Raw genomic sequence first — 23960 nt, 5'->3', positions numbered from 1 at the left:
CTCCAAACCTCCTCTAAAGTCACGCCGTGCCCCTTCTCCTTGAGACTCCCCTACGGACGGACCAAGACAGAAAAGCGTCCGCAAACTGAATCCCTTCTCACCGGGCCAGGGCTGAGTGTCCCCAAGGAGGCTGGTGTGGAATAGCAGTGGGTCAGACGCCGGTGGGAAGCCTTCAACACGGAACAGAGGGGGACCGGATTGCCCCACGCGCCCCCCGCCCCCCACCGGGACGCTCCGCCCTCGGCCTCGCTGGTTGGCCGCGGCGCTGCAGAGAGCGGCGGCGGGAGGAGCCGGGCGCGCCCGCCACGCAAAACCACGGTGCTCGGTCCCCAGCGGCTGTGGCGGCACTGACAGCAGCCCGTGCGCTGGGTCCCCGCAGCGCCCACCCTCCCGCATCCTGCATTCGCAAAGCTCTCCGAGTCCCCGCTAGCGCTAGTGCTCACCATGGGGAAGCCCACGAGCTCTGGATGCGACTGGCGCCGCTTCCTGCGGAATCACTGGCTGCTGCTCTCCACCGTGGCCGCCGTGGTGCTAGGTGAGCCGCGCGGGGGGCGAGGCGCGCGCCCGGGGACAGGCCGCGTGAGGGGTTGGGTGGGTTTGGCATAGCGCGTGCTGCCCACGTCCTCCGCTCGTCTTGGGGGACAACCCGAGGGCTTTGCTTTCACACTGGGGGTGGGGGAGAAGACAATGCTCATAGGGAAGCCCCATTCGGGCGCTCCGCGAACTGCTAACCCTGCTTTCTCCAAAATGATCAAAGGGGCTTGGAAGGTGGATGGGGTCATTTGAAAACGAGCAGGGTTTAATTTGATCTTCATCCTTAACTGTTCCCACACAGGCACACACCACCACCACATCACCACCACCACCACCACCACCATCACCACCACCACCACCATCACCACCACCACCACCATCACCACCACCACCAGCACCACCACCACCACCAACACCACCACCACCACCACCACCTTCGTGCCCGATGGAGACTGTATGAATTACAGTTCTCCGTCAGATTTGAATAGACATCTGGGCCTGAGGGATGGTGGAGACCCCGGGAATGTTGAAACCCCTGCCAGGGGGTAGGTGCCCCCTGACAGGATTCCCCTTCAATCGGATTCATGCCTGAATTCCCATCTAGCAGTTGTGGCTCCAGGGAGGCCACAGGAAACCAGAGATCTCAGCCCCCTTCTTCCTCCTGGGCTACCTGCTCACCACGTTTTTCTATTAAAAATAATATAAGCCTCTTTATCCGTGTTCACACTCGCGTGTATTTAAGTGACCCACGCCTGACATATGTCTGAGCCATTGCTCAGAGGTTTGAGTTACTCATGTTTGGAATCTCATTTTCTGACCAGGTTGTCTGTCTAACTTGAGCTCCATAATGTAGTTTAGGGTGGGAGCTCTGTTGGTCTTTAAATCCCAGGTGGGGCCGCCCAGCAGGTGCTGGCAGGTGCACCTAGAGAGAAAGTGGATTCCCAGGCAGCCTCCACCCTCTGTCTGGAAATTGCAGCTGCCTCTGCTGGAAAAGGATTCTTCTCCCTGGGTATCCTACACTGCTCTTGAGGCTGAGAATACTTGGTGTTGCCTGCTCTCCAAGGTCTTCCCCGCCAGAAATAAAATGCCTTTGGAAGTTAATGCACTCCTTGGGGTCATGTGGGCTCCTCTGGAACCTTTTGCAAAAGGAAGTCGGGCTTCTAGTAAATAAATAACATCCTGAAATCGCCTTACCAGAGGAGTTTGTGGGAGGAAAGGAGGGGAAGTAGAACCACTAGTGTTCACTTTCCCCGGTGCCAAGTGGTTTGGGGCGTTTGGGAAGAAGGCTTATCTTGCGTCACCACAATTAAATAACAGGCCCTACCGAGAAAGTGGATGGATTTGAGGACATGCCTTGTTTGTTTTCCCAATGATGAGTACAGAATTTATTTTTAGATTCATTTTGAAAGAAAGCCTTGGAGGTGACTAAAGCTTGTGTCTCCTTTCCAGTTTTGGGTGTGCGTCTGTAACCCTGGGCACTCCAGAGATTCCACTTGGTCACCAAATGTTTCTAGCCCAGCAGTTGGCATGAGCGTTGGTGCCCCGCAGTCCACATACCGGCTCAACAGAGGCCACTCTGGAAAGGAAGCCCAGCCATTACTCGCTGGCCTTTGAACCAGCAGCATAAGCAACATCCTCAGGCCAAAAAAGGGTTCCCTCCAATTTCACAGGCATGGCCTGTGGTCTCAGGTGGACCCCTTTTCCCAGTTTGAGTGTGGGTGAGCCACACGGGGAACTTGGGTCAGGTATTTTGTTTTAGCCATAAATCCAGCGTTTAAAATTGCAAGTACCCAGCTGAGGTCTTCCCAATCAGTTGCTCTTTCTGAGAAGTGAGGACAGACTCAGGCATGTTGCCATCTGGTATTAGAATCCCATCCGGGTGCCAAAGCAGGCCCTTGCTGGGGGTCCTCCTCTTTACCACTCAGAGCCCCTTGGTAAGAGTGAAAACTCAAACCTCCTTGGTTCAGTCTACACTGGCTTGCCAGTTTAATAAACAGTGAAATCCCAGCCACTTGTCCTGAGAATCTATGAGCCCTTTCCAGACTGTGATAGCCAAGTTTGCTTTTGTTTTAATAGATGCCTTAATTGATCCAGCAAAATTACCAGCGCTCTCAGGAAGCCTGTTTTGGGGAGTTTTGGGGCAGGTAGATCTTTAAAAAGGGGGAAATGTTAAATGCCATTCTTTCCTTTGTGAAATCTGCTGGACACATCCATTCAAATATTTGACACCCCCCCCCCCCGCAAATAAGCCAGCAGCTATCACTATGTAAACTGTTTTGGTTAGTGAAACTAAGGGCAAAGTTTTCTTTTTGCCAAACAAGGTGGCACAAGCCTGTTATCAGGGATCAGGAGGTAGACAGGAAGATCAGGAGTTCAAGGTCAGCCTCAGCTCCGTAGTGAGTTTGAGGCTGTAATGAGCTACCGAGCTATAGGAGACTGTGCGTGTGTATGCATGTGCACTTGAAATCCTATTTAAAGTCTGATTTTCTGAGATATAGCTAGGGAGGGAAAATACAGTTAAAGATCACTTTCATTACTGTGATGTTAGCTTGGTTTTTAATGGCCAAGGAGAGGCTTTGAGATAAATGTTTGACAAGCCCTTATTTGCAAAGTTGGTATCAAGTAGGTGACTGTCTTTGATAATTTTTGTGAAACCCTAGAAGATCCTGAAAATAGTATTTTCATCTGAGAGGATCATTTTATTTGGGTTCTGTGTTCCCATAGTACAGCAGAATAAGCATAGTGCCTACAGTCAGGAGCCCTGCTGGAGCCCCGGATTCTGCCTGCTGCCATCTAGATTCATTGCTTAGTCTCTGAGATCCTCAGTTCCCTCATCTTAAAAAATGGGAATGTGTGACCAGAGTTGATTAAGATACTGTGGAATCACCCAGTTTGTGGATGGCATACAATGGACATTCAGTAAATGCTACATTGAACAAAGTCTGATTTAAATAGGAGAAAATTAATACACATTGTTTTGAAATTGAGTCTCCGTTCTGCCTAATGTCCAGTTTATAATTCGAAGTCCATAGTTATGGTTGTAATGGCATTTGATGGCACGCTCTATCGAAGCAATGCCGATCTCCCTAGCATCAGTCACTATAAAAAGAGGCAATAGAAAAAGCTAATGACTTTGTTTTTTATCCTGTGGACTAATTCTCAACTTGCTTAACAGGCAGAAAGTCAGCGGGAAGAATGTCCAAGCAGGATTCCTGTGTGTGAGAATTCGGCCACCAAGGCTAGGGAAGCCTGTAGTACAGGGAGAGATGCTCGCGGGTTCCCCATCACACTCACCATGGGCTGTATCATTATCCCTCCCCCCCCAGGCTTTGAGTGGAGAAATCTGCAGTGCTCCACTTGGGGGCTTTCACAAAAGGCCACAGATACTGCTTGCACCAAGGAGCTGTCAAACTTGTTCATTGTAAAACCGTCCCTATGAGCTCCAAGGAAGCAATCATCTCTATTGTAAAACTCTGAGCTAATCACTCCAAGTTCTGAGTAATGCCCTCTTCAGTCTTGTGTCTTCTGCCCTGGACTAGCTCTGGGTATGCCTGACAGTGTTCATTTGGACCTAGGCTTTGCTTTTCGTTCTTCTATTGATGATTCCAGAGCCAGCTCTTCACCTCACTGGCATTGGTACAGCAGGATTTAAGAGTGTATCTGCCTGGCGTGGTGGCACATGCCTTGAATCCCAGCACTTAAGAGGCATTTAGATCTCTGTGAGTGTGAGGCCAGCCTGGTTTACATAGTGAGTCAGAGACCAGCTAGGAAACAAGTTGCAGAGATATGTAGGGGCATCCTGGATCCTTGGATACATAGCAGGGAAAGGTTGGGATTTGGCTGGACTGGAAGGTTGAGATGGTGGTGAGAAAGGAACTGGGACAGGGCAGGCTAGGTTCATGTCCAAGCATGGAGAGAAAGGGCCTCATCCAGGCAGTGGAAGTAGAAGGTAATGAGGCCATCAAATGAATACACTAGGGCCTGGTGGAATTTAGTCAGAGTGAGAATAACTGTCTTTTTTTTTAAAAAATTTATTTATTTATTAAGGATTTCTGCCTCGTCCCCACAACCGCTTCCCATTTCCCTCCCCCTCCCCCGATCAAGTCCCCCTCCCTCATCTGCTCGAAGAGCAATCAGGGTTCCCTGACCTGTGGGAAGCCCAAGGACTGCCCACCTCTATCCAGGTCTCGTAAGGTGAGCATTCAAACTGCCTAGGCTCCCACAAAGCCAGTGGGGTTTTTGATCCTACTGCACGTACTGGCTTTGTGAGAATAACTGTCTTTATCAGGATCAGGAAGTCCAGAAAAGGGGTGGGTGTGGACAAATTGAGGTTAAGAACCTCCAGGGTACTTTGGGTGAAACTAGGCAGCTACCAGGGAGTCTTGAGCCTCCACACAGGTTGTAAGTGTTAGGTAGACCATATTAGACTCAGGAAGAGGCTAAAAGCTCTGGGACAAATGAACCCATTTGAACAGGGAGGTGAAAAGACCCAGAGCTGAGGCGTGCAGACAGGAGCTGCTGGCCAGAAACCAGCAGAGTTAAGAAGTAAACAGTGCTGGGGAGGATACTCAGTAGTGCGCTGTGAGTGGAGGAGGCCAGGTAACCCCGGGAGACTTTCTTTGGAGGCACTGGAGTGTGAAGGGGTAGGAGAAAGTGGTGATTAAGTGTTACGGCCAGAGAACCTTTTCTGGTTTTGTTTTGTTTCATTTTGGTTTTTGAGGCTGCTCAAAAGGAAGCAATCTTGAAGGTGGAGATGAAAGAGGGGAAGAGGAAGAGACGGAGGGAAAGGGAGAGGGAGAAGAGAAAGGTACAGGATAGAGGGGAGGAGAAAGGAAGGGAGGGAAAAGGAGAGGGAGAGGAGAGAGGATGGGGAAAGAGAGGGGGTTATGAAGAGAGACTGTATATGAATTATGTAGAGTAGAACTGGATGCTTGCCCACAGGGTAGAGGGACCTGGTGAGGGCTTGCCCTGAGCAAGGCACAGGGTTGTATGCTTGATCTGCCTTTTCTGGTTGGCAGAGCCTGTCTGAGTCTCGCTCCTCCCCAGATCCTTAACTAACTGACATCATACCATAGAGGATGCTGTTCATAGGTTCTGGAGACTAAGGCCTGGTCTGTCCATTTGAAGGCCTCTGCTACGGGAAGAGCTGAGAATGCTGTCCACGAGACCTTGCCTAGAAGCCGATCAGATTCTCTCATTTGAGGCCTTAAAATAACCTATGACTGCTGCTACCCTAGGGTAGATAGGCCATCTCTCTAGCGTGGCATCCCAAACCTCCTGTGGTCTACATCCATCCCGCAGCCTCATTCTTCAGCAGACAGCTCCCCACATCTTGAGTACTGCATCTTCTTCTGAGAGCTACAAAGCACCCTCCCTTCCTGTTTTGCCTTTGATAAGATCTAGGACTTGGTGTCACATCAGAAGGGCTGTGTGTGTACTTCAACCTTTCTTATCTTTCCAGCAAGCACACTTCCAGGAAACTGAGGCACTGACAGGAAACTTGCCCACGGTCATGCACGGATCTAGAGCAGAGCTGTGGTTCAAACCCTGCTTGTTTGGCTCCACAGATTCTGCTACTGTCCACTGTGCTTTCTGATATAGAAAGCCCATATGTGCTGTGCGTTTGTAACTCTGTCTTCTGATTTTCTCTGCCTCCCCACTAACCACAAGCCCCTGATGGAGGACTCTGCCCACAGCACTGTCTCGCTGAGTTATAGGTTTTGTACATTTGTTGAATTGTTGAGCAATTTATGGCCCAGGGTATTGGGACCCAGAAGCATGGCCCTTGTTTGTTTACACCAGATTTCATGTCCTCCATTGATTCTTTTCATCTTGCCCCAGTCCCCTCTGACCTATGTAAGTAGCTCAGTTTAACGCTTAATTAGTCTGCAGATACACCAGGCATACTCATTTTTCTTTCTTCAAACTAGATTACACACCCTTTGGGATGCTCTTATGATACCTACAGGTACTCAAATACAGAATGAGATTATAAAAGGATGCAACTGACTCTTAAAAATCCACATGAAGAAAAAATATATAGCTAGTGTACTTTGGGGGCCTTTGTTTCATGTCGAAAAGAAAAGGGTTTATATTATCTAAAGGAGAAAAAATGGTTTCATTCACATGTTAATTTGTTTATAGGTAGTAGATTGTCTGACCTGGTGCAGTGTTTGTTGAGAAAGAATTGAAAGTGAAAGTTCTGAAACGGATTATTGATGTCTCCTAAGGACTCAAGAGCTGGACATAGTAATAGGCGTGCTACATACTTACTTGTTCCTGGATTAGGAAACCTCTGAGGATCCTTGTAGCTCCGTGGTCATATAAGCACTCCTTAGTTCACTGCCAGGAACTAGAGGGATTCCCATGTAGGGCGCTAAGGAAGTCCTAGGGGTATTTCATGAAGATGGCATGACCTTGATGTCCCATCGACTGTCCTGTGACTTAGAGAAAATAATACTAGTCATACGTGAGGCTACTTACCGGGGTAATGTGCCAGTGTTATATGAGTTCCAGTGGTCATTGGAGGTCGAATAAACACAGGCATTTGGCCTTGATGTATTTCTAGTTTAAAATATTACAGAAACAGACTATTCCAATTTACAAACAACAAAAAAAAAAGGTATCGTGCGATCTTTCTTTAAAGTGATAGGAATAACTTGGCTCTGTATCTTCAAAATCACTCATTTCTGTGACATATGATAAATAATTTGGTGAAGGGAAAACAAAAGGCATAACTTCTCATTTGTAATAAGGGATATCTGTATTAGGATTTGAGCTTTTGATGACAAATAGAATGTTTACATATTTCTAGAAATTGGAGAAAAAAATGCCAATTTAGGAGTACATTTTACTTGCAATAGCATAATTAATCTACAGCTTGCTAGAGATATGACATTAGCAAAAAGAAATGGTTATTACAGTGGGTTTTTGTGAATTCTTCTGGAAGTTTGAGGTTGATAGTTTGTTAGTTACATTTGTCTCATATATAGATGGCTAAGTACATATGCACATATTCTTACATGTTAAAGAAGTACTTCTTATGTTATCCCTTCCTGAGTACTTATCTATATAGCATCTGTCCTCATCTGTTCTCAATATCTGCTTCAGCAGTACCAAGAGTCTCGGTCTAAGCTCCACACTCTGAAGAGCTGAAACAAGAAGATTGGGCTTTTGACCTCAAACAGCCACCATAAAATAGAAAGGGAAAGGCACGATGATACCCTTTCTACACAGCCAGCTCCCATAGACCACACCCAAAAAAATCAAGAAAGAAAGCTATAAACCAGTCTCCCTGATGGGGATAAATAAAAGTCGGGGGTGAGGAAAGCCTTGCAAACCAAATTCAAAACCGTAATAAGGTCATGCAACATGACCAAGTTGGCTTTATTTCCAGGGATTAGAGATGTCTAACATGTGCACAGTCAATGCATGCGATACAGATTAGGGGTAGAAATTATACGGCCATTTCAATTGATGCCAGAAAAAAAAAAGCCCTTGAAAAACATTAACATCCCTTCATGATAAAAGCCATGAAGAAACTAGGAGTAAAAGGGACATCCACCAATATAATAAAGGCTATTACAACAAACTGGTGCCCAACATTATATATACTAAATGATGAGAAAATGAGAGCATTTGGTTTAAAATCTGAACTGAGACAAAGATGCCACTCTCTCCACTCATTCAATTTAGCTTTCAAAGTCTTATCTAGAGCAGTCAGATAAGAAGTAGGAATAGAGGGGTACAAATGGGAAATGAAGAAGTCAAATTATTGTACTTACAGATGATGAGATAGTATGCTTAAAATACTCCAAAGACTCCCAGAAAATGCTTTGAACTAATAAGCACTTTGACCAAAGCAGTATGATATAAAAAATCAAGTTTAAACAAAGAGCAGAAGTCCAGTAGCGTCTCTATCCTTCTGCCTTAGTTAGGGCTTCTATTGCTGTGAAGAGACATGATGACCATGGCAACTCTTCTAAAGGAAAACATGTATCTGAATTTGGCTTACAGTTCAGAGATTTAGTTCATTATCATCATGGCGAAAAGCATGTTGACATGCAGGCAGACATGGTGCTGGAGAAGAACCGAAAGTCCTACAGCTTGATCTGCGGAGGCAGAAGGAAGTAGACTGGCTTGAGCTTATGAGACCTCAAAGCCCACCCCCTAGTGACTCACTTCCTCCAACAGAGCCATACCTACTCCAACAAGGTCACACTCCTTATAATGCCACTCTCTATGGACCAACCATTCAAACACATAAGTCTGTGAGCGCCATTCCTACTCAAACTACCACAGCATCAAGAGTGAACTTGCCAAGAACTCAGGGGAGAAATCCCATTCAAAATAATTAAAAAAAAAACTATGATAAACCTAACTAAGGAGATGAAAGTTCTCTACAATAAAGAAGAAAAAAAGCCTCTCATACACATAGATTGGAATTATCAATATTGTGAAGATGACTATGTTACCAAAAGCAATCCCATCAAATCCTAGTATCATTCGTTGTGAAGCTAGAATAACAACCATAAAATTCAAGGCGAAGTGCAACTGTCCCCCAGATAGCCAAGGCAATCCTTAAGAGAGGGTGCGATGGTAGATGTGTCACAATATCCTATCTCAAATTGTATAACAGAGTCATAATAATAAAAAACAGCATGGTGCTTGTAGAAAAATAGATATGTAAGTGAACTATATAGAACAGAGGACCCAGAAACCCACACAATTACAGCTATTTAGTGTCTAACAAAGAAAAGACAAACACGTTTTAATAGTGGTGCTGAGAAAACTGGATTTCCATGTGTAAAAGAATAAAGCTATCTCTGTGTAAAAAATCAGTTTAAAGGGATCAAAGACCTTAGTGTAAGACCTGAAACTTGAAAATGCTAGAGTAAAACATACATAAACATTTCAAGACACAGGCATAAACAAAGGCTTTCTTCTGATCAGAGGGAAGAAACCTGAGAATTAATGAAAGGAATTATATGAAATTAAAAGTCTTCACCACAACAAAGAAAATGATCACCAGCATAAAGAGACACCTACAATGTGAGGGTAAATCTTTATCAATATTACATCAAGCAGTAACTTAATATCTAGGCTATATAAAGAATTTCAGTGGCCAGAGAGATGTCCCAGTAGGAGTACTTGGCTGCTTTTACAGAAGACCCAAATTTGGTTCCCAGCACCCATGTCAAGTAGCTCGCAATTTTCTGTAACTCCATCTCCAGGGTATCTGATGCTCTCTTCTGACCCATATGGGCACCACCCACATGTGCGCACACTCATGCACATACACCTAATTAAAAATAAAATAGAAATCTTTGTTGAAAGCTGCAAAACGTAAACATCAGACATCAATTAGTCATCCAATCCATAAAAGGGATAACAGACTGAATAGACAGCTCTAGAGAGAAAGAGTTCAAAAACACTTGGAAAGGGCTTAGTATTGTTAGCATTCAGGGAAATGAAAATTAATGTTTTTAAATTATCTCACCTTAGTCAAAATGGCTATGATCAACAAAACATGAGAAGAAATGCAGGAGAGGGTGTAGAGGTGGAGGCCTCCTTATTCACTCCTGATGGGAATGTGGACTGTACAGTCACTGTGGGAATAAGCATGGAGATTCCTCCGAAGGCTAAACACAGAGCTACATGTGACCCAGATATCAGCTCATACATACAGGGGGCCCATCTTATATGAAGGATTCTAAGTCAGCACACCACAGAAAAACCTGCACATCCCTGCTTGTTGCGGCACTATTGAACATAGCTGAGAAAGAGAATCAGCCTAGCTGTTCACTAACAGAAGAATGGATGAAGAAAATGTAACACATACATGTGGTGGAATTTTATTTAGGCCTAAAGAAAAAAGAAGTTACGACATTTGCAGGAAAATGAAGGAAACAAGAAATCATTATGTTAATCAGAATAAGCCAGGCTCAGAAAAACATTTTTTTTCTCCTACGTGTGGAACCTAGATTTAAAGACTCTGTATATGTATGTGTATGTAAGTCACAAAAGTAGAAGCTAGATCGTGAAAAATGTGTATGCGGCCACAGAGAGGGCAGTGGAATACTTGTGCCGAGAAAGCGGAAGGGAACAAACTATGGAGGAGAACTCCTGGGGGAGGGGTAGTGGGGGAAGACCATGGCGGGGAGTGATGACTGAGAACAAGCAATGAGATGTAGCTATGAAGATGCAGCAATGGAAGGCCTTAGTTTGTGTGCTAACCTTAAAAAGAAACTTTAAACAGGAAAGAAAAAATGGGCTTTCCATGTCTGTGTCGGCTTCCAATTTGAAATGAAGCCAGATCATGCGGGATTGGTAAGACCTCTGGAAAGATTCTAATTCTTGAATGTTCTTCTGTACCTCAAACCTACTAGATCAAAACCCAAAACAAATTATCTGGGCAAAAATTAGAGAGTGATTCTCATGAATGATTTCACATACCAGATTCTGCAACTATACATGTCCTTTTTGTCTGGATTGCTGCCTTTTGAGAACATTGTCAATGTAAATTACTAATGGATGACATACATTGAATATCTTCCCAAATGCTATTTCTTCTAAAGCGCAGTGGTTTGTTGGTGGTTTGGTTTGGTTTTGACTTAGCAAAACTATAGAATCAAAGTTACCTACCTTTCAAAATTTGAGCACCGGGTATAACAAATAAAGGAAGCTCCAAGTGCAGATATGCTGTGTAGAAAATTCTACATATTGATTTAGAGTATGCAGACACTCAGAGAATAGCTAAGGTGGGGGAAATGCCTAGGGAGGTGTAAGAAGTAGGGTTAGGAATCAGCTATGGATCACATGCTCATTCAGCCCTGGTTCAGCTGGATTTGGTGAGCTCCCATTAAACCGAACTGTCTGAATGTGACTGACAATGGGGCTGACTGAGAAGTCATTGATAAAGGCACTGGGATGTGTTTCTACTGCATGTACTGGCTTTTTGGTACCCTAGTCTATTTGGATGCAAAGCTTTCTAGGCCTGGATGTAGGGGGGGAGGGCCTTGGACTTCCCACAGGGCAGGGTTCCCTGCCCTCTCTTGAGGAGGGAGGGGGAGGGAGGAGGGTGAGTGGGGGAGCAGGAGAGGAATGGGAGGAGGGGAGGAAGTGTAAATTTTTGAATGGAAAAAATTTTAAAAAACGAAAAAGAAGCCACATAAAGATAGAAAACACACACACAAAAAAAGGAATCAGCTATGGAGCATATGTGAGTGAGTGTGTGTGTATACACGTGTACACATTATCCACATACAGATAATGTGTTCCATATTAATTACTTGTGAGAAACTGTGATTACCTTTAACAGAGCTGAGACTGAAAATAGCTGTCCTAGAGAGTAGCAACACACTGGCCGGGTGCCAGAGAAGCAGGGTTTGCCTAAGGAGCTGCAGATCTTCCCAGTGTCACTGGAGACGGAGGGCTGCTTTGACTGTGGGGACCATAGCACTCAGAAGGAAATGTACTGGTTAGAGACAGCACGGAGTGACCATTTGACCCCCTGCAGCGGTGTCTGTTAAAGTGGCAAATGCTTTAGATGCCTTTTGGATTTTGCATGCCGAACATGCACGAAATAGAAGACAGCATTGAAGAGAGTTACTATGAACCCACAATTCTCTTCAGAGCCCGGAGTTTAGCAAGGCACGGTAGCCTTCGAAGGAGTGTGTTCATTCAATTTGCTGAGGGAACAGCCTTAGGTGCCACAGAGGGCTCTGTTGTCATCAGCCCACTCAACAGTGCCACCTCCATTAGGAAGGAATTGTTTCTACGCTCACTCATTCCCAGACATGCTGCCCCGTTGATTCAGGACCTGCCAACTCCCTCCCCATTACCTCAGGTAGGATCCATCCTGCCAGCAACACTCCTGCATATCCCAGAAAGAGTGAACCATTGTCCTAGCTTGCAGATGCTTCACACAGCCTGTCCTGAATGGTTCCTCCCAGTCCCAGCCTCAGCTGTGTGAGCTCCAGGGAGCCATGGCTACTCAGCCCAGTTGGAAACAGTGGACCTCATTTCACCAGAACCAATACTGAGCAGTAAGACTCTGCTTAGCCTGAGGCTGTGGTTCCTGAGCCCCTTCTTACACCCATAGTCCCCAGGTCCAGAGGCATGGCAGTGTTCATCACAGAGCTCTGTGAGTCAAGCAAGGGTCTTGGCACCATCTTCTTGTGATCTTGGCCTGCAGGTTGGCATAAAATGGTCACTGTGGGGAGTGGAGCTGGGAAACCACCCCAGAGATGGTGCACTGTATGTTCTTATGACTGCTGAGAGAGCCATCTGGTTTCAGTGTTTAGGTACTTAAAACTATAGCGTGTATTCAGTCAAGGGGAAAATCCTCGGGGGAGAGAGCTTAGGGGAGTCCAATTATTTTTCTTTACTGTGCAACTGTCTGGAAGTTATTTGGTTACTTATAATTCAGCAGATCTCTAGCCAAGAATGATGACCAAAGGTACCCTCATCGGAAACGTCCAGCTGCAGGAAGCCTGTCCACCCTCCTAGAAAACTTTCTATGTGTGTCTCGTCTAATTATGTTCTGAGACACGTAGGCAACCTGCAGGTTTCCTATAGGATTCCTGGGAGACTTTCAGAGACATCTCCTTAGAGAAATTCTTGTCTGTAGCTGAGCAAAGCAATGTTCATATTTACTGGGGGGTAGGGTCCTGTGAATTTCATTTGCCACCAGTATAGTTAGTAAGTTGAGGGTCCAATTTATGATGAGGAAACAGAAACTTGGATCTTGGGTCATGGAGGTAAGAACAGAGGTGCAAACCCGGGACTGTCTGCTTCTGAAGTTTAAGTTAGCCATGAAGCAAGGCTTCTTCCCTTCGAGGAAGCCCTGATATGGCTAATTAGGAGTTAAGAACACTACAGAACTGTTTTCTTACAAGGGAGCTAAAGGCACTTGGACTTTCTCTGGGTTTCTCCCTGTGATGTCCCTGGGCTCTTCTTCATCTTGTCCTTTAATTTGGAGTATTCCACACTGCTCAGTTCTTTCTCTGTAGGCGGATTTTTCTGTTCTGCCTGCCTGCTCCCAAATAACCACACAGAGACCTTTATTAATTATAAAAGCTTGGTCAATAGCTTAGGCTTGCTACTAACCAGCTCTTATAACTTAAATTAACCCATTTCTTTTCATTTACTGTGTGCCTTGTGCCTTATTATCTTTACTCTGTACTGCCCTTGCTGCTTTCCTCTGTATCCTTGGCATTTCCTCCCAACTCCTTCCTTTTCCTTCCCAGCATTCTCACTGCACCAAAAAGCCTACCTTGCTATTGGCCATTTAACACTTTTATTTTATTTTATTGAGCTATTTATTGAACAATGCTGTTTTGAACATCGTTGAGCACATATCCTTGTGGAGCGATTGAGCATCCTTTGGATATATACCCAAAAGTGGTATTGCTGGGTCTTGAGGAAGGTTGTTACCTAATTTTCTGAGAAATCACCACACTGACATCCAAATAGGCTGTACCAGCTTGCACTTCCACTAATAATACAGGAGTGTTCCCTTTACCCTATAACCTCTCCAGCATAAGTTGTCATCAGTATTTTTGATCTTGGCCATTCTTACAGGTGTAAAATGGAATCTCAGAGTTGTTTTGATTTGCATTTCTCTGATGGCTAAGGATGTTGAACATTTCCTTAAGTGCCTTTCAGCCATTTTAGGTTCCTTTGTTGAGAATTCTTTGTTTAGGCCTGTACTCCATTTATTTTTATTGGATTATTTGTTCTTTTGATGACTCATTTCTTGATTTTGGAAATCAAACCTCTGTCTGATGTGGGGTTAGTGAAGATCTTTTCCCATTTTTAGGCTGCTGTTTTGTCTTGTTGACCATGTCCTTTGCTTTACAGAAGCTTTTCAGTTTCAGGAAGTCCCATTTATTAATTGTTTCTATCAGTGTCTGTGCTACTGGGCTTATATTTAGGAAGCGGTCTCCTGTGCAAATGCATTCAAGAGTACTTCCCACTTTCTCTTCTATAAGGTTCAGTGTGGCTGGCTTTATGTTGAGGTCTTTGATCCATTTGGACTTGAGTTTTGTGCATGATGATAGATATGGGTCTATTTTCATTCTTCTACATGTTGATATCCAGTTATGCCAGCACTACTTGTTAAATATGCTTTCTTTTTTCCATTTGATATTTTTTTGCTTCTTAGTCAAAGATCAGGTGTTTGAAGATGTGTGGATTGATATCTGGGTCTTCTATTCGGTTGTATCCAGCTTCTTTATGTAGGCATTTAGTGCTATGAACTTTCCTCTTAACACTGCTTTCATTGTGTCCCATAAATTTGGATATGTTGTGTGGTCATTTTCGTTAAATTTTAGGAAGTCTTTAATTTTTCTCTTTATTTCTTCCTTGACCCATTGTTAATTCAGATGAACATTGTTTAATTTCCATGTGTTTGTAGGCCTTCTGAAATTAGTGTTGATATTGAATTCTAGTTTTAAACCATGGTGGTCAATAAGATACATGGGATTATTCCAATTTTTTTGTATCTGTTGGGTTTTGTTTTGTTACCTAATATGTGGTCAGTTTTTTAGAAGGTTCCATGAGGTGCTGAGAAGAAGGTATATTCTGTTATGTTTAGATGGAATATTCTATAGATGTCTGTTGAGTCCATTTGAGTCATAACATTTGTGATTTCCTTATTACTCTGTTAATTTTTTGTCTGACTGACCTGTCCAGAGTGGAGTGTTGAAGCCTTCCACTATTAGTGTGTGGGGTTTAATGTATGGTTTAGGCTTTAGAAGTGTTTCTTTTACATATGAGGGTGCCCTTGTATTTGTGGCATAGATGTTCAGTACTGAGATTTCCTCTTGATGGATTTTTCCTGTGACTAATATGAAATGTCCTTCTTTGTCTCTTTTGACTGATTTTAGCTTGAAGCATATTTTGTTAGATATTAGGATAGCTACAGCAACTTGTTTCTTAGGTCCATTTGATTGGAATTTTTTTCCCAACCCTTTACTCTATGGTGATGTCTGCCCTTGATGTTGAAGTGTGTTTCTTGTATGCAACAGAGGGATAGATTCTGTTTTTGTATATAATCTGTTAGCCTGTGTCTTTTTATAGGTGAGTTGAGTCCATTTATATTAAGGGATATTAATGACCAGTGATTGCTATCTCCTGTTAATTTAGTTTTTGTTGGTGGTGATGTTAATTTGTGTGATTTTTCCCTTCTTTGGGATTTGCTGCTTTGAGATCATCAATTGTCTGTGTTTTTGTTGATATAGCCAACTTCCTTGAATTGGAGTTTTCCTTCTAGTACATTGTGTAGGACTGGGTTTGTGACTAGGTATTGGTTAAATCTGGTTTTGTCATGGAATATCTTGTTTTGTCCTATGGTGATTGAAAGTTTTGCTGGGTATAATAGTCTGGGCTGGCATATGTGGTCTCTGAATAACTCTTGACCAGGACCTTCTGGCTTTCATTGTCTCCATTGAAAAGTCAGGTGTAATGCTGATAGGTTTAATATTCTTTATTTATTTTGTATGTTTAGTGTTTTTGATTATCATGTGGCAAGGGGACTTTTTATTTTTTTGATCTAGTCTATTTGGTGTTTTGTAAGCTTTTTGTATCTTCATAGCCATATCTTTCTTTAGGTTGGGAAAGTTTTCTTCTATGATTTTGTTAAATATATTTTCTGTGCTTTTGAGTTGAACTTCTTCTCCTTCTTCTATACCTATTATTCATAGGTTTGGTCTTTTCATGGTGTTCCATATTTCCTGGATATTTTGTGTTAAGCTTTTGTTGGATTTAATGTTTTCTTTGACTGATGAGTCTATTTCTTCTAATGTATCTTCAGTGCTTGAGATTCTCTCTTCCTTCTCTTGTATTTTGCTGTTTATGTTTGCATTTGTGGTTCCTGATTGTTTTCTCATAATTTCTGTTTCTATAATTGCCTTGGCTTGTGTTTTCTTTATTGTCTCTATTTCAGTTTTCAAGTCTTGAATAGTTTCTTTCATATGTTTGATTGCTTTTTCTTGGTTTTCTTTAAGGGATTTGTCGATGTCTTCCAATTTTTTGTTTGTCTTTTCCTCCATTTCTTTGAGGGAATTTCTCATTTTCTCTTTAAGGGCCTCAAACATTCTCCTGAAGTAATGTTTTAGGTCATTTTTTTCTTCTTCACCTATATTTGGTTGTTCAAGCCTTGCTTTTGTTGGTTTACTAGATTTTTCTGGTGTTATGTTGCTTTTTGTGGTATTGCCTGTGTTTTCACCTTGCCTGCCCATCTTTTTCTCTACTTGGTGTAGTTGGGGCTGTCTGTGACTCTGGTGATCAATCTTCCAGGTGCCAGTGGATCCAAGGCTCAGATGGGTGCTCCTCATGGTGCAGTCAGTGCCACGATTCCAGTCACCCCATTGGTCACTCCGTGTTCCTGGAGGTTGCTTGGCATTCAGGGTTTGCTTCGCTGCTATGGAGTTTGCTTTCAGGCCTGCTCTGGCCTAGGTTGCCAGCTCAGACCTGTTTCTGTAAATATCCCTGTTCTGGGTTCACTCCTGCTGAGGTCTGTGGCTTAGGGTTGGTCCCACAAAGGTCTCTGGCTCCAGTCTACTCCCTTGGAGGTTCCAGACTTGGGTGTGCCCAGACCCACAGAGGTCCTATCTCAGTCCTACTCCCTCCGAGGTTCCAGGCTCATGCCCAGACCCGCAGAGGTTTCTAGTTCCTGTCTACTCCCTTGGAGTTCCCAGACCAAAGCCTGGGCCTGCAGAGGTCCTGGCTCAGGCCTCCTCTGAGTCCCAGACTCACATCCTCACCCACAAAGGTCTATGTTTCCTGCTTACTCCCTTGGAGGTCCCAGTCTCATTCCCAACCTGAAGAGGTCTTGGCTCAGGCCAATTCCCCGGAGGTCCCAGATTCACTCCTGGACCCTCACAGGTGCTCAGATCTACTCCCTCAAAGGTCCTAGATTCATGCCTGAACCTGCTGAGGTCTCTGGTTCCTGCCTACACTCTCTTAAGTCCTAGACCCACAGAGGTCTCTGGCGCAGGCCCACTCCCTCAGCAGTTGCTGCCCTGTACCTGCTTCTGTGGAGTTCACTGTCTCAGACCTGTTCTGGCCTAGGTTGCTGGCTCAATCTTGTTTCTGTGGAAGTCACCGTCCCAGGCCTACCATGGCCCAGGTCACTGACTCAGTCCTGCTTCTGTGAAGTTTGCTGCCTTAGGCCCACTCCAGCCCAGGTTGCTGGCTCAGTCCTGCTCTTGTTGAGTTTTCTGCCTCAGGCCTGCTCTGGCCTAGGTCACTGGTTAAGTCCCACTTAACTTTTTATTAAACCAATCTGAGGGACACTTCTTCACAGTGTACAAAAAGATTGTTCCACAACATTTCTCTTACATAAACTCTGTCTTAAGTTCTATCTTAAATGAACTTAGCTAGTACTTGTTTTCTCAGTGTGGGTTGTCCTTTGTGGTGCTAATGCCCAGGTGTTTCATCTACCGTTAACCTGCTTATTGACGATAGCTCTAATTCCCGTTTTCACCGTATAGACTTCTCTGATTGCTCAGTCAGAGGTCATCTCCCTTCTTCATATCCTTACAGCCACACATTTATATTCACAAATACCCTGTTTTCACATCATCACCCCTAGCCTACCTTGTGGCAGATATCACTAATTGAGGACAACGCCTTTTGCTTGGATACTTTAAGCTCTGTTCCAGGCATCCACTGTTAATCAAACAGAATTGTCACTTGAGATGAAAAGTGTGGTCTGTGGCTAGGATAATCAATTCATTTAGCAGCCCGTGAGGAAAGCAATTTAAGTTGAACAAGAATGGGCATGACTGGTGAGAGATGCTGAGTCAGATGTCTGTTATAGATTGCCTCGGTCTGTTAGTAGCAATATGTGTGCAAGTATGACATTCATGAGCCTATGTAAGGTGATTCTGGAAGGATGCCTCCACCACTGATGCTCCAATGATGAAGGATGCTCCAACATTCCTTCACTTCAGGAGTGGTTCTCAGCAGAGCCACAGCTACTAAGCTGTAAGCAGGTGAAACAAGGATTCTGTGCCGGAATACTAGCAATGTCAAGGTCACACAGAGGTTTCAGATCCTAGTCAGAGGCCTATATTCTTTCACATCTGATGTTCAAGTTGCATGGGAACTACTATCGTCTTATTCTGTTTCAGTGGCTGTAAAATTCAAAACTGGGTTAATGAAAATAAAGTTTATTTGAGTACAAAGCTCTGTCTGGAAACTGAGAATTCCAAGTGCACAGGACTGTGTGGTACTTGTGAGCTCATGATAGAAAAGCAAGGTAAGTAGGTGTGTCTGGAAGAACTGAACTAGAGCAGTGGTTCTCATCCTGTGGGTCACCACCCCTTTCGTTGGCATTGCCTAAGACTATCCTGCATATCAGATATTTACACCTTGACTCATAACAATAACAACATTACAGTATGAAATAGCAAAGAGAATACTTTCATGGTTGGAGGATCACCACCACATGATGAACTGTATTAAAGGGTCATGGCAGCAGCATTAGGAAGGTTGAGAACCACTGAAATAGAGGAAATAGCCTTAGTTCCTAATAGCCTGCTCCTGCAAGGATACATCAGGCTGAAAGAGTGAGAACCCACATAGGGAGAAAGGGATTAATCTTTTAGTAATATACTCACTCCTCATAGCCCCTCCCCTCCCACCAGCATAGCAACAAGCTTCAGGGGGGACAGATCATATCCAGCTCATAGCAATATGGACTGTTGCATTTCTCAGCTCCATCCACTGAGGGGCTAGGAAGGTTGTCTTTGATGAGCACATCATTCAGATGGTGTGTAGCCTTGCATCTGCTTCATAAGAGATGCTCAAAAAATGTTTTTGATGCATTACAAAACCTTTATCAAAGAATAAAATATGTAAGCCCTTAATGAGTCTATCCCATTGGTCCTTTATTACCCACACACTTGAATGAGATTTTAGAGAGCAGTGGAGGACACTGTTATCTCAGTTCTAGTTTTCTAGGTCCCAGTTTAAAAGTACCAGGGAAAATTTGATCCTGATTATGTGCAGTTCCACAGGCACTGTGGTGAGAGCTCAGCATGGCCCAAGCTGTCGGCAGCACAGTTTCCAGGATGCTAAGGCTACATGGCAGAGCTCAGTAGTAAAGAACATTGTCATCATTTAGTGATGTCTGCCATGGGGTGGGATTGGTACTCATGGAAGACTCCATGTCAATGTGCTTGCCCCACACCTGCCCCCCATACCCCACGAGATGAAAGAGCAAGAGCCAGCCTGCTCTCTAGAGAAAACCGGATTGTTTCAATAATTGGATCTCAACTTAAGGCTGGCACAGCTGCTGATGCGTAGAGAATTTTCAAAGGGGAGGTTTAGCTGCTTCTGCACCTTAGAGTGAATTTATGTCTAGGTTCTCCTCCTCCAAGAGTCCTTCCTCTTCTACTTCCTCTCAGTCTGGAGGCAATTTCTATGATAATAGGTTAATTTGCCTGTCTGGGCCGCTGTTACAGCTGACCTTGAGCAACCTGTTAAAACACGAGACTTAGTCATCAAAGCAGTGTTTCTCAACTGCGACCCTTGGGGTTGCATATCAGATATTTATATTATGGCTCATAATAACAGTAGCAAAATTACAGTTATAAAATACCAACAAAATAATTTTATGGTTGGTGTCACTACAACATGAAGAATTGTATTAAACAGTTGTGGATTAGGAAGTTTGAGAACCACTGCATTAAAGACTAAAGATTGAAGGGTTTTGTTTTGTTATTGGTATAAGATGATTACTGACCAGGAGATGTAACAGCCTTCTGCTTCCTTCCCTGGATTCCTTTCTTTTATCTTGCTCTTTTTGAGATAGGGTCTCGCCATGTAGCCTTGACTGTCCTAAAACTCACTGGGCAATCCATGCTGTCCTCAAACTCACAGAACTGAAATCCACCTGCCTCTGCCTCATGGTCCTAGGATTAAAGGCGTGTGCCACCACCACTGATGGGGAATTTCCTGAGATGTTTGTTGCCTACATTGAACATTAATATATTCCAATAATCCCCAATGCACTTGTTATTTATGTTGGTCAGGGTGGCCATGATTGTTAGGTCTGGTAGTTCTTTTTAACCTCTTAAGTCAGTAGCCTCCGCATTGGCTTCATCCCATATCTAGAACTCTGGATTTGCTTAAGCAGGGCTCATTCCCGACTCTTACAGTTACCTAAGTCCCACTCAGGGCCCTGTGCACTAAGGGGAAGGGTTGGCCAGTCACCATTTAAACCGACGTGCCTGTCCCGTTCTTCCAGTGAGGATTATAGGGTGTTACAGATGATTCTTCGTCTAGCTTTTCAACATTTGGGGCAGGGGTTGGGTGGGCGCCTTCATCTCAAATGTTTGAAATGTATATTAACTCACTTGAAAATAAAAGTGAATGTTTCCAGGGCCCTAATGGGAGTGCAGAAGGGTAGAAATACAGGAGTCTTGAGGATATACTTGGCCAGCTGGCTGAACAGAGTTCACGGTGATACAAGGTATCTGTACAAGATACTCTGTCATAAGCGAAGGTGGGAGCAGACTGAGGGAGTCTCAGATAGCTAGACTCCAACATTGGAATTTGAAGTCCATCAGAGCAGGGTATCCTAGAATTGTGGCAGTTCCAGATAGTCCAAGCACGGTTTGTTTCTTCCTTCCCCTGCAGCCAATTCAGTCTCAGATGGTTCCTAAGAAAACTCTGCTGCTGGAGACGGAGTTGGGTTTTATTTACAGGCTGAGAAAAGGCTTCTTTAGATTGTGTAATGAGCCACGGTGTTTTACAGCAGTTGCGAAATGGACTGTGTGTCGACTTGGGAGTCCTGTTTCACTTGAGGAAAAGTTATACCCTGCAAACAGAGGACCCCAGAGCCTCTCAAGGTCATACAAGTGTGATTAGTGCCTAAACAGTCACTGAATAGAGAAGAAAAAGAAATATGGCCGCAAGGTAGACAAAGGTATTTTTTTTATCAGAAAGTGTAAAACGTGATTGTTAGGCTTGGCCTTGAGATGAGCAGATAGGGACAATTCTAAGAAGAGAGGAATGAGAGGAATAGAATAGACAGCCCCAGACAGGAAATGCACAAGTTTAGAAGCCATTATTCAGGCCATAGATGAATCTCTCAGGAACTAACCTAAGCATGTGTAGCACTGATGGGCTTGCACAGGAGAGAGAGAGAGGCAGTCGCCACAACCAGTGGGGTGCCGGCTCTAGAGACAGGATTCCTTGTTAGCTGGCTTTCCCCAGCCAGTTTCACTTTCCTTTGAATACAGGAGGCTCGCCAGACTCCAGGGTCCCCAGAAGCCTGGGAGAAGCCCCCAGGTGTAGGAACCAATCCCTGAGCTTCATGCTCACAGCTCCTTAGCCAGAGTCAAGGGAGAACTGGTCCATGAGTCAGGATCACTGTGCCGGTCACATTTAAGAGTGTGATTTTCATGGGAAAATGGCAGAATTTATGCCCATGCTTGTTCTCGTGCCTAGCTTTCTTTCAGTGGCCTCTTCCCAGCCTGTCTGATCCTGTTTGATGTGTGCAAAGTGGGCGATGCAGTGGCTGCCTGGACATACGCATTAAGTCGCGGTTATAAAGCATCGCTGGTTTGGTTCAGTGTAGCAGGGGCCAGAGATGTACCGTATGTGAAGCTCAGTGCCGGGTGGTGGAGTTCAGGGCTGGGCACAGAGTGCTACAGCCTCTAGTTTGGAACAGGGAGACAGGGGCTGCTCAGAGAGGGGAACAGATGCAGATCAGACTCAGCAGGGACCAGCAACACTACAGTTCAGAGTCAGGCCTGGGAAAGGCTTCATGGGGAAGGTAGCAGTTTAAGTAGGAATGAGAAAATGGCTCAAGGCAGAGATAGGATAGAAGTTTTCCAAAGAGGAGCATGTGTGTGAACAGGGGTGTGGAAGCAGAATACTGCAGAGCATCTTCGAAAAGCATCAGGGGGTTTGTGGTGACTGGAAATGTGGAGACTGAGGTTGGGAAGGTGGGCTGCAAAGTTAGGGACCCGGCAAGAAACTACTGGCACTTACTCAGACAGGTTTCACCAAACAGAATGCTGTGACAGCTATCATAGAGTCAGGTGGAGTTGCAGGAACTAGGAAGGCTGGGAGCCCAGAGACCAACAGCTGTGGCAAGCTGTCATTTCCCCAGGGGCCTGAGCAGCCAGCGTTAGCACTGTCTTAGAAGGGCTGAGGCTACCATGGCTATGACAGAGGGACCGAATGACAGAACTTTTACAGCTCTCAAGGAACGAAGTCGCTTGATCTACAAAGCCAGTTCCAGGACAGTCAGAGCTGTTGTTATGCAGAGAAACTCGGTGTCAAAAAACCAAGTGTGTGTGTGTGTGTGTGTGTGTGAAAGTTGCTGCCAGAACCCTAACAAAGAAGGAAGGAACGGAGAAAATAAATTCCTTTTCCTGGTTCCGCCATCACGATCTGCAGCTCGTATTGCTCCTTGACTACACCCGGCCGAAACCAGGGGGCCAGGAACCCTGGGGTAGTTGGCCAGCACGCAGAGGAGGACAGAGCAGAGGGTCAGAGAGTGAAGCTGCAAGGCAAGTGTACACTAAGCCACACAGAAGAGGCAAGTGGGACCAGATGCCACGCTGAAGCATATTCAGGATACCATTATCAAAGAGAAATAAGCATTGAAGAGAGATAGAAGGTCCATGAGTGGCCAGGAATTTATCTCCAGAATACTGGTGATAATTAGGGGCTGTCCCTAAATGGCCACTGTGGGAGGGGAGGCAATAATAATGGCTTCCACCCTCCTATAGCTCAATAGAAACATGGCCACCTTGGTTTCCTTGACCTGCCCCACAAACGTCTTGGCACCATATCTGAAAGACCTCGCACCCACATCACTGGCCTCTCTTCATTGCAACTGGGGCATATGTGTTTGGTGGAGGGGTTACTCAGGGTACCAAAGACACCTTCCCACCTGCTTCCCCCCTGTAATTTAAAACTCCTAATTGCAGGGGCCAGGAAATCCAGTTAAAAAAGAGAAGAGAGTGAAAGAATTTATGACCCTCATAACTTAGGCATCCAGAAATATAGTACCTAGCTTCAGGTGTGATTGGATCCCTGGATTGACACCATGGCATCTGGACCCCTTCTTTCCTGCATGTCTGCATCCCTGTGCTGTTTTCACTGAGCACAAGGCTCCCCTGGTTAGCAAGTCAGTTTCCAATATTCAGCGCTCTCCCTTCCCTGCTCTGCACGAGACGTTCTGATTCCTGTAGGTTCAGACAACACATCCCAGGCTCCCACAAGCCTAGTTAAATCATAGACTCATTCCTCAACTAAGTCCTGAGACAAAAAGAGTTGTCCAGATGGAGTCAGGTCTTCATCCCACCCTGTTCCCCCAACATTCTCCAGGAGCTGCGGGACTGGGGGTCAGGCCTTCATCCCACGCTGCTCCCCCACACTTTTCTCTAGGAGCTGCG

The 23960-nt window shown here is 44.7% G+C and overlaps 1 protein-coding gene across 1 annotated transcript in view; it reads left to right on the top strand.

Moving 5' to 3' along the window:
- The first annotated feature begins 298 nt into the window (after nucleotides 1–298).
- Nucleotides 299–23960, top strand: part of Slc1a1 (solute carrier family 1 member 1) — a 72986-nt gene continuing 49324 nt past the window's right edge. Inside the window, exon 1 of the mRNA XM_041661189.1 lies at nucleotides 299–535. Within this exon, the coding sequence (XP_041517123.1) occupies nucleotides 445–535 (91 nt within the window). The 5' untranslated portion in view covers nucleotides 299–444. The remainder of the gene's footprint in view (nucleotides 536–23960) is intronic.

This window comes from Microtus oregoni, unplaced genomic scaffold, assembly GCF_018167655.1.
Source record: "Microtus oregoni isolate MIOR12 unplaced genomic scaffold, Mior012 000012F_ref0000307, whole genome shotgun sequence".
Lineage (NCBI taxonomy): Eukaryota > Metazoa > Chordata > Mammalia > Rodentia > Cricetidae > Microtus > Microtus oregoni.
The sequence above is the reverse complement of the archived record's forward strand: the minus strand, read 5'-3'. Positions and strand labels throughout refer to the sequence as shown.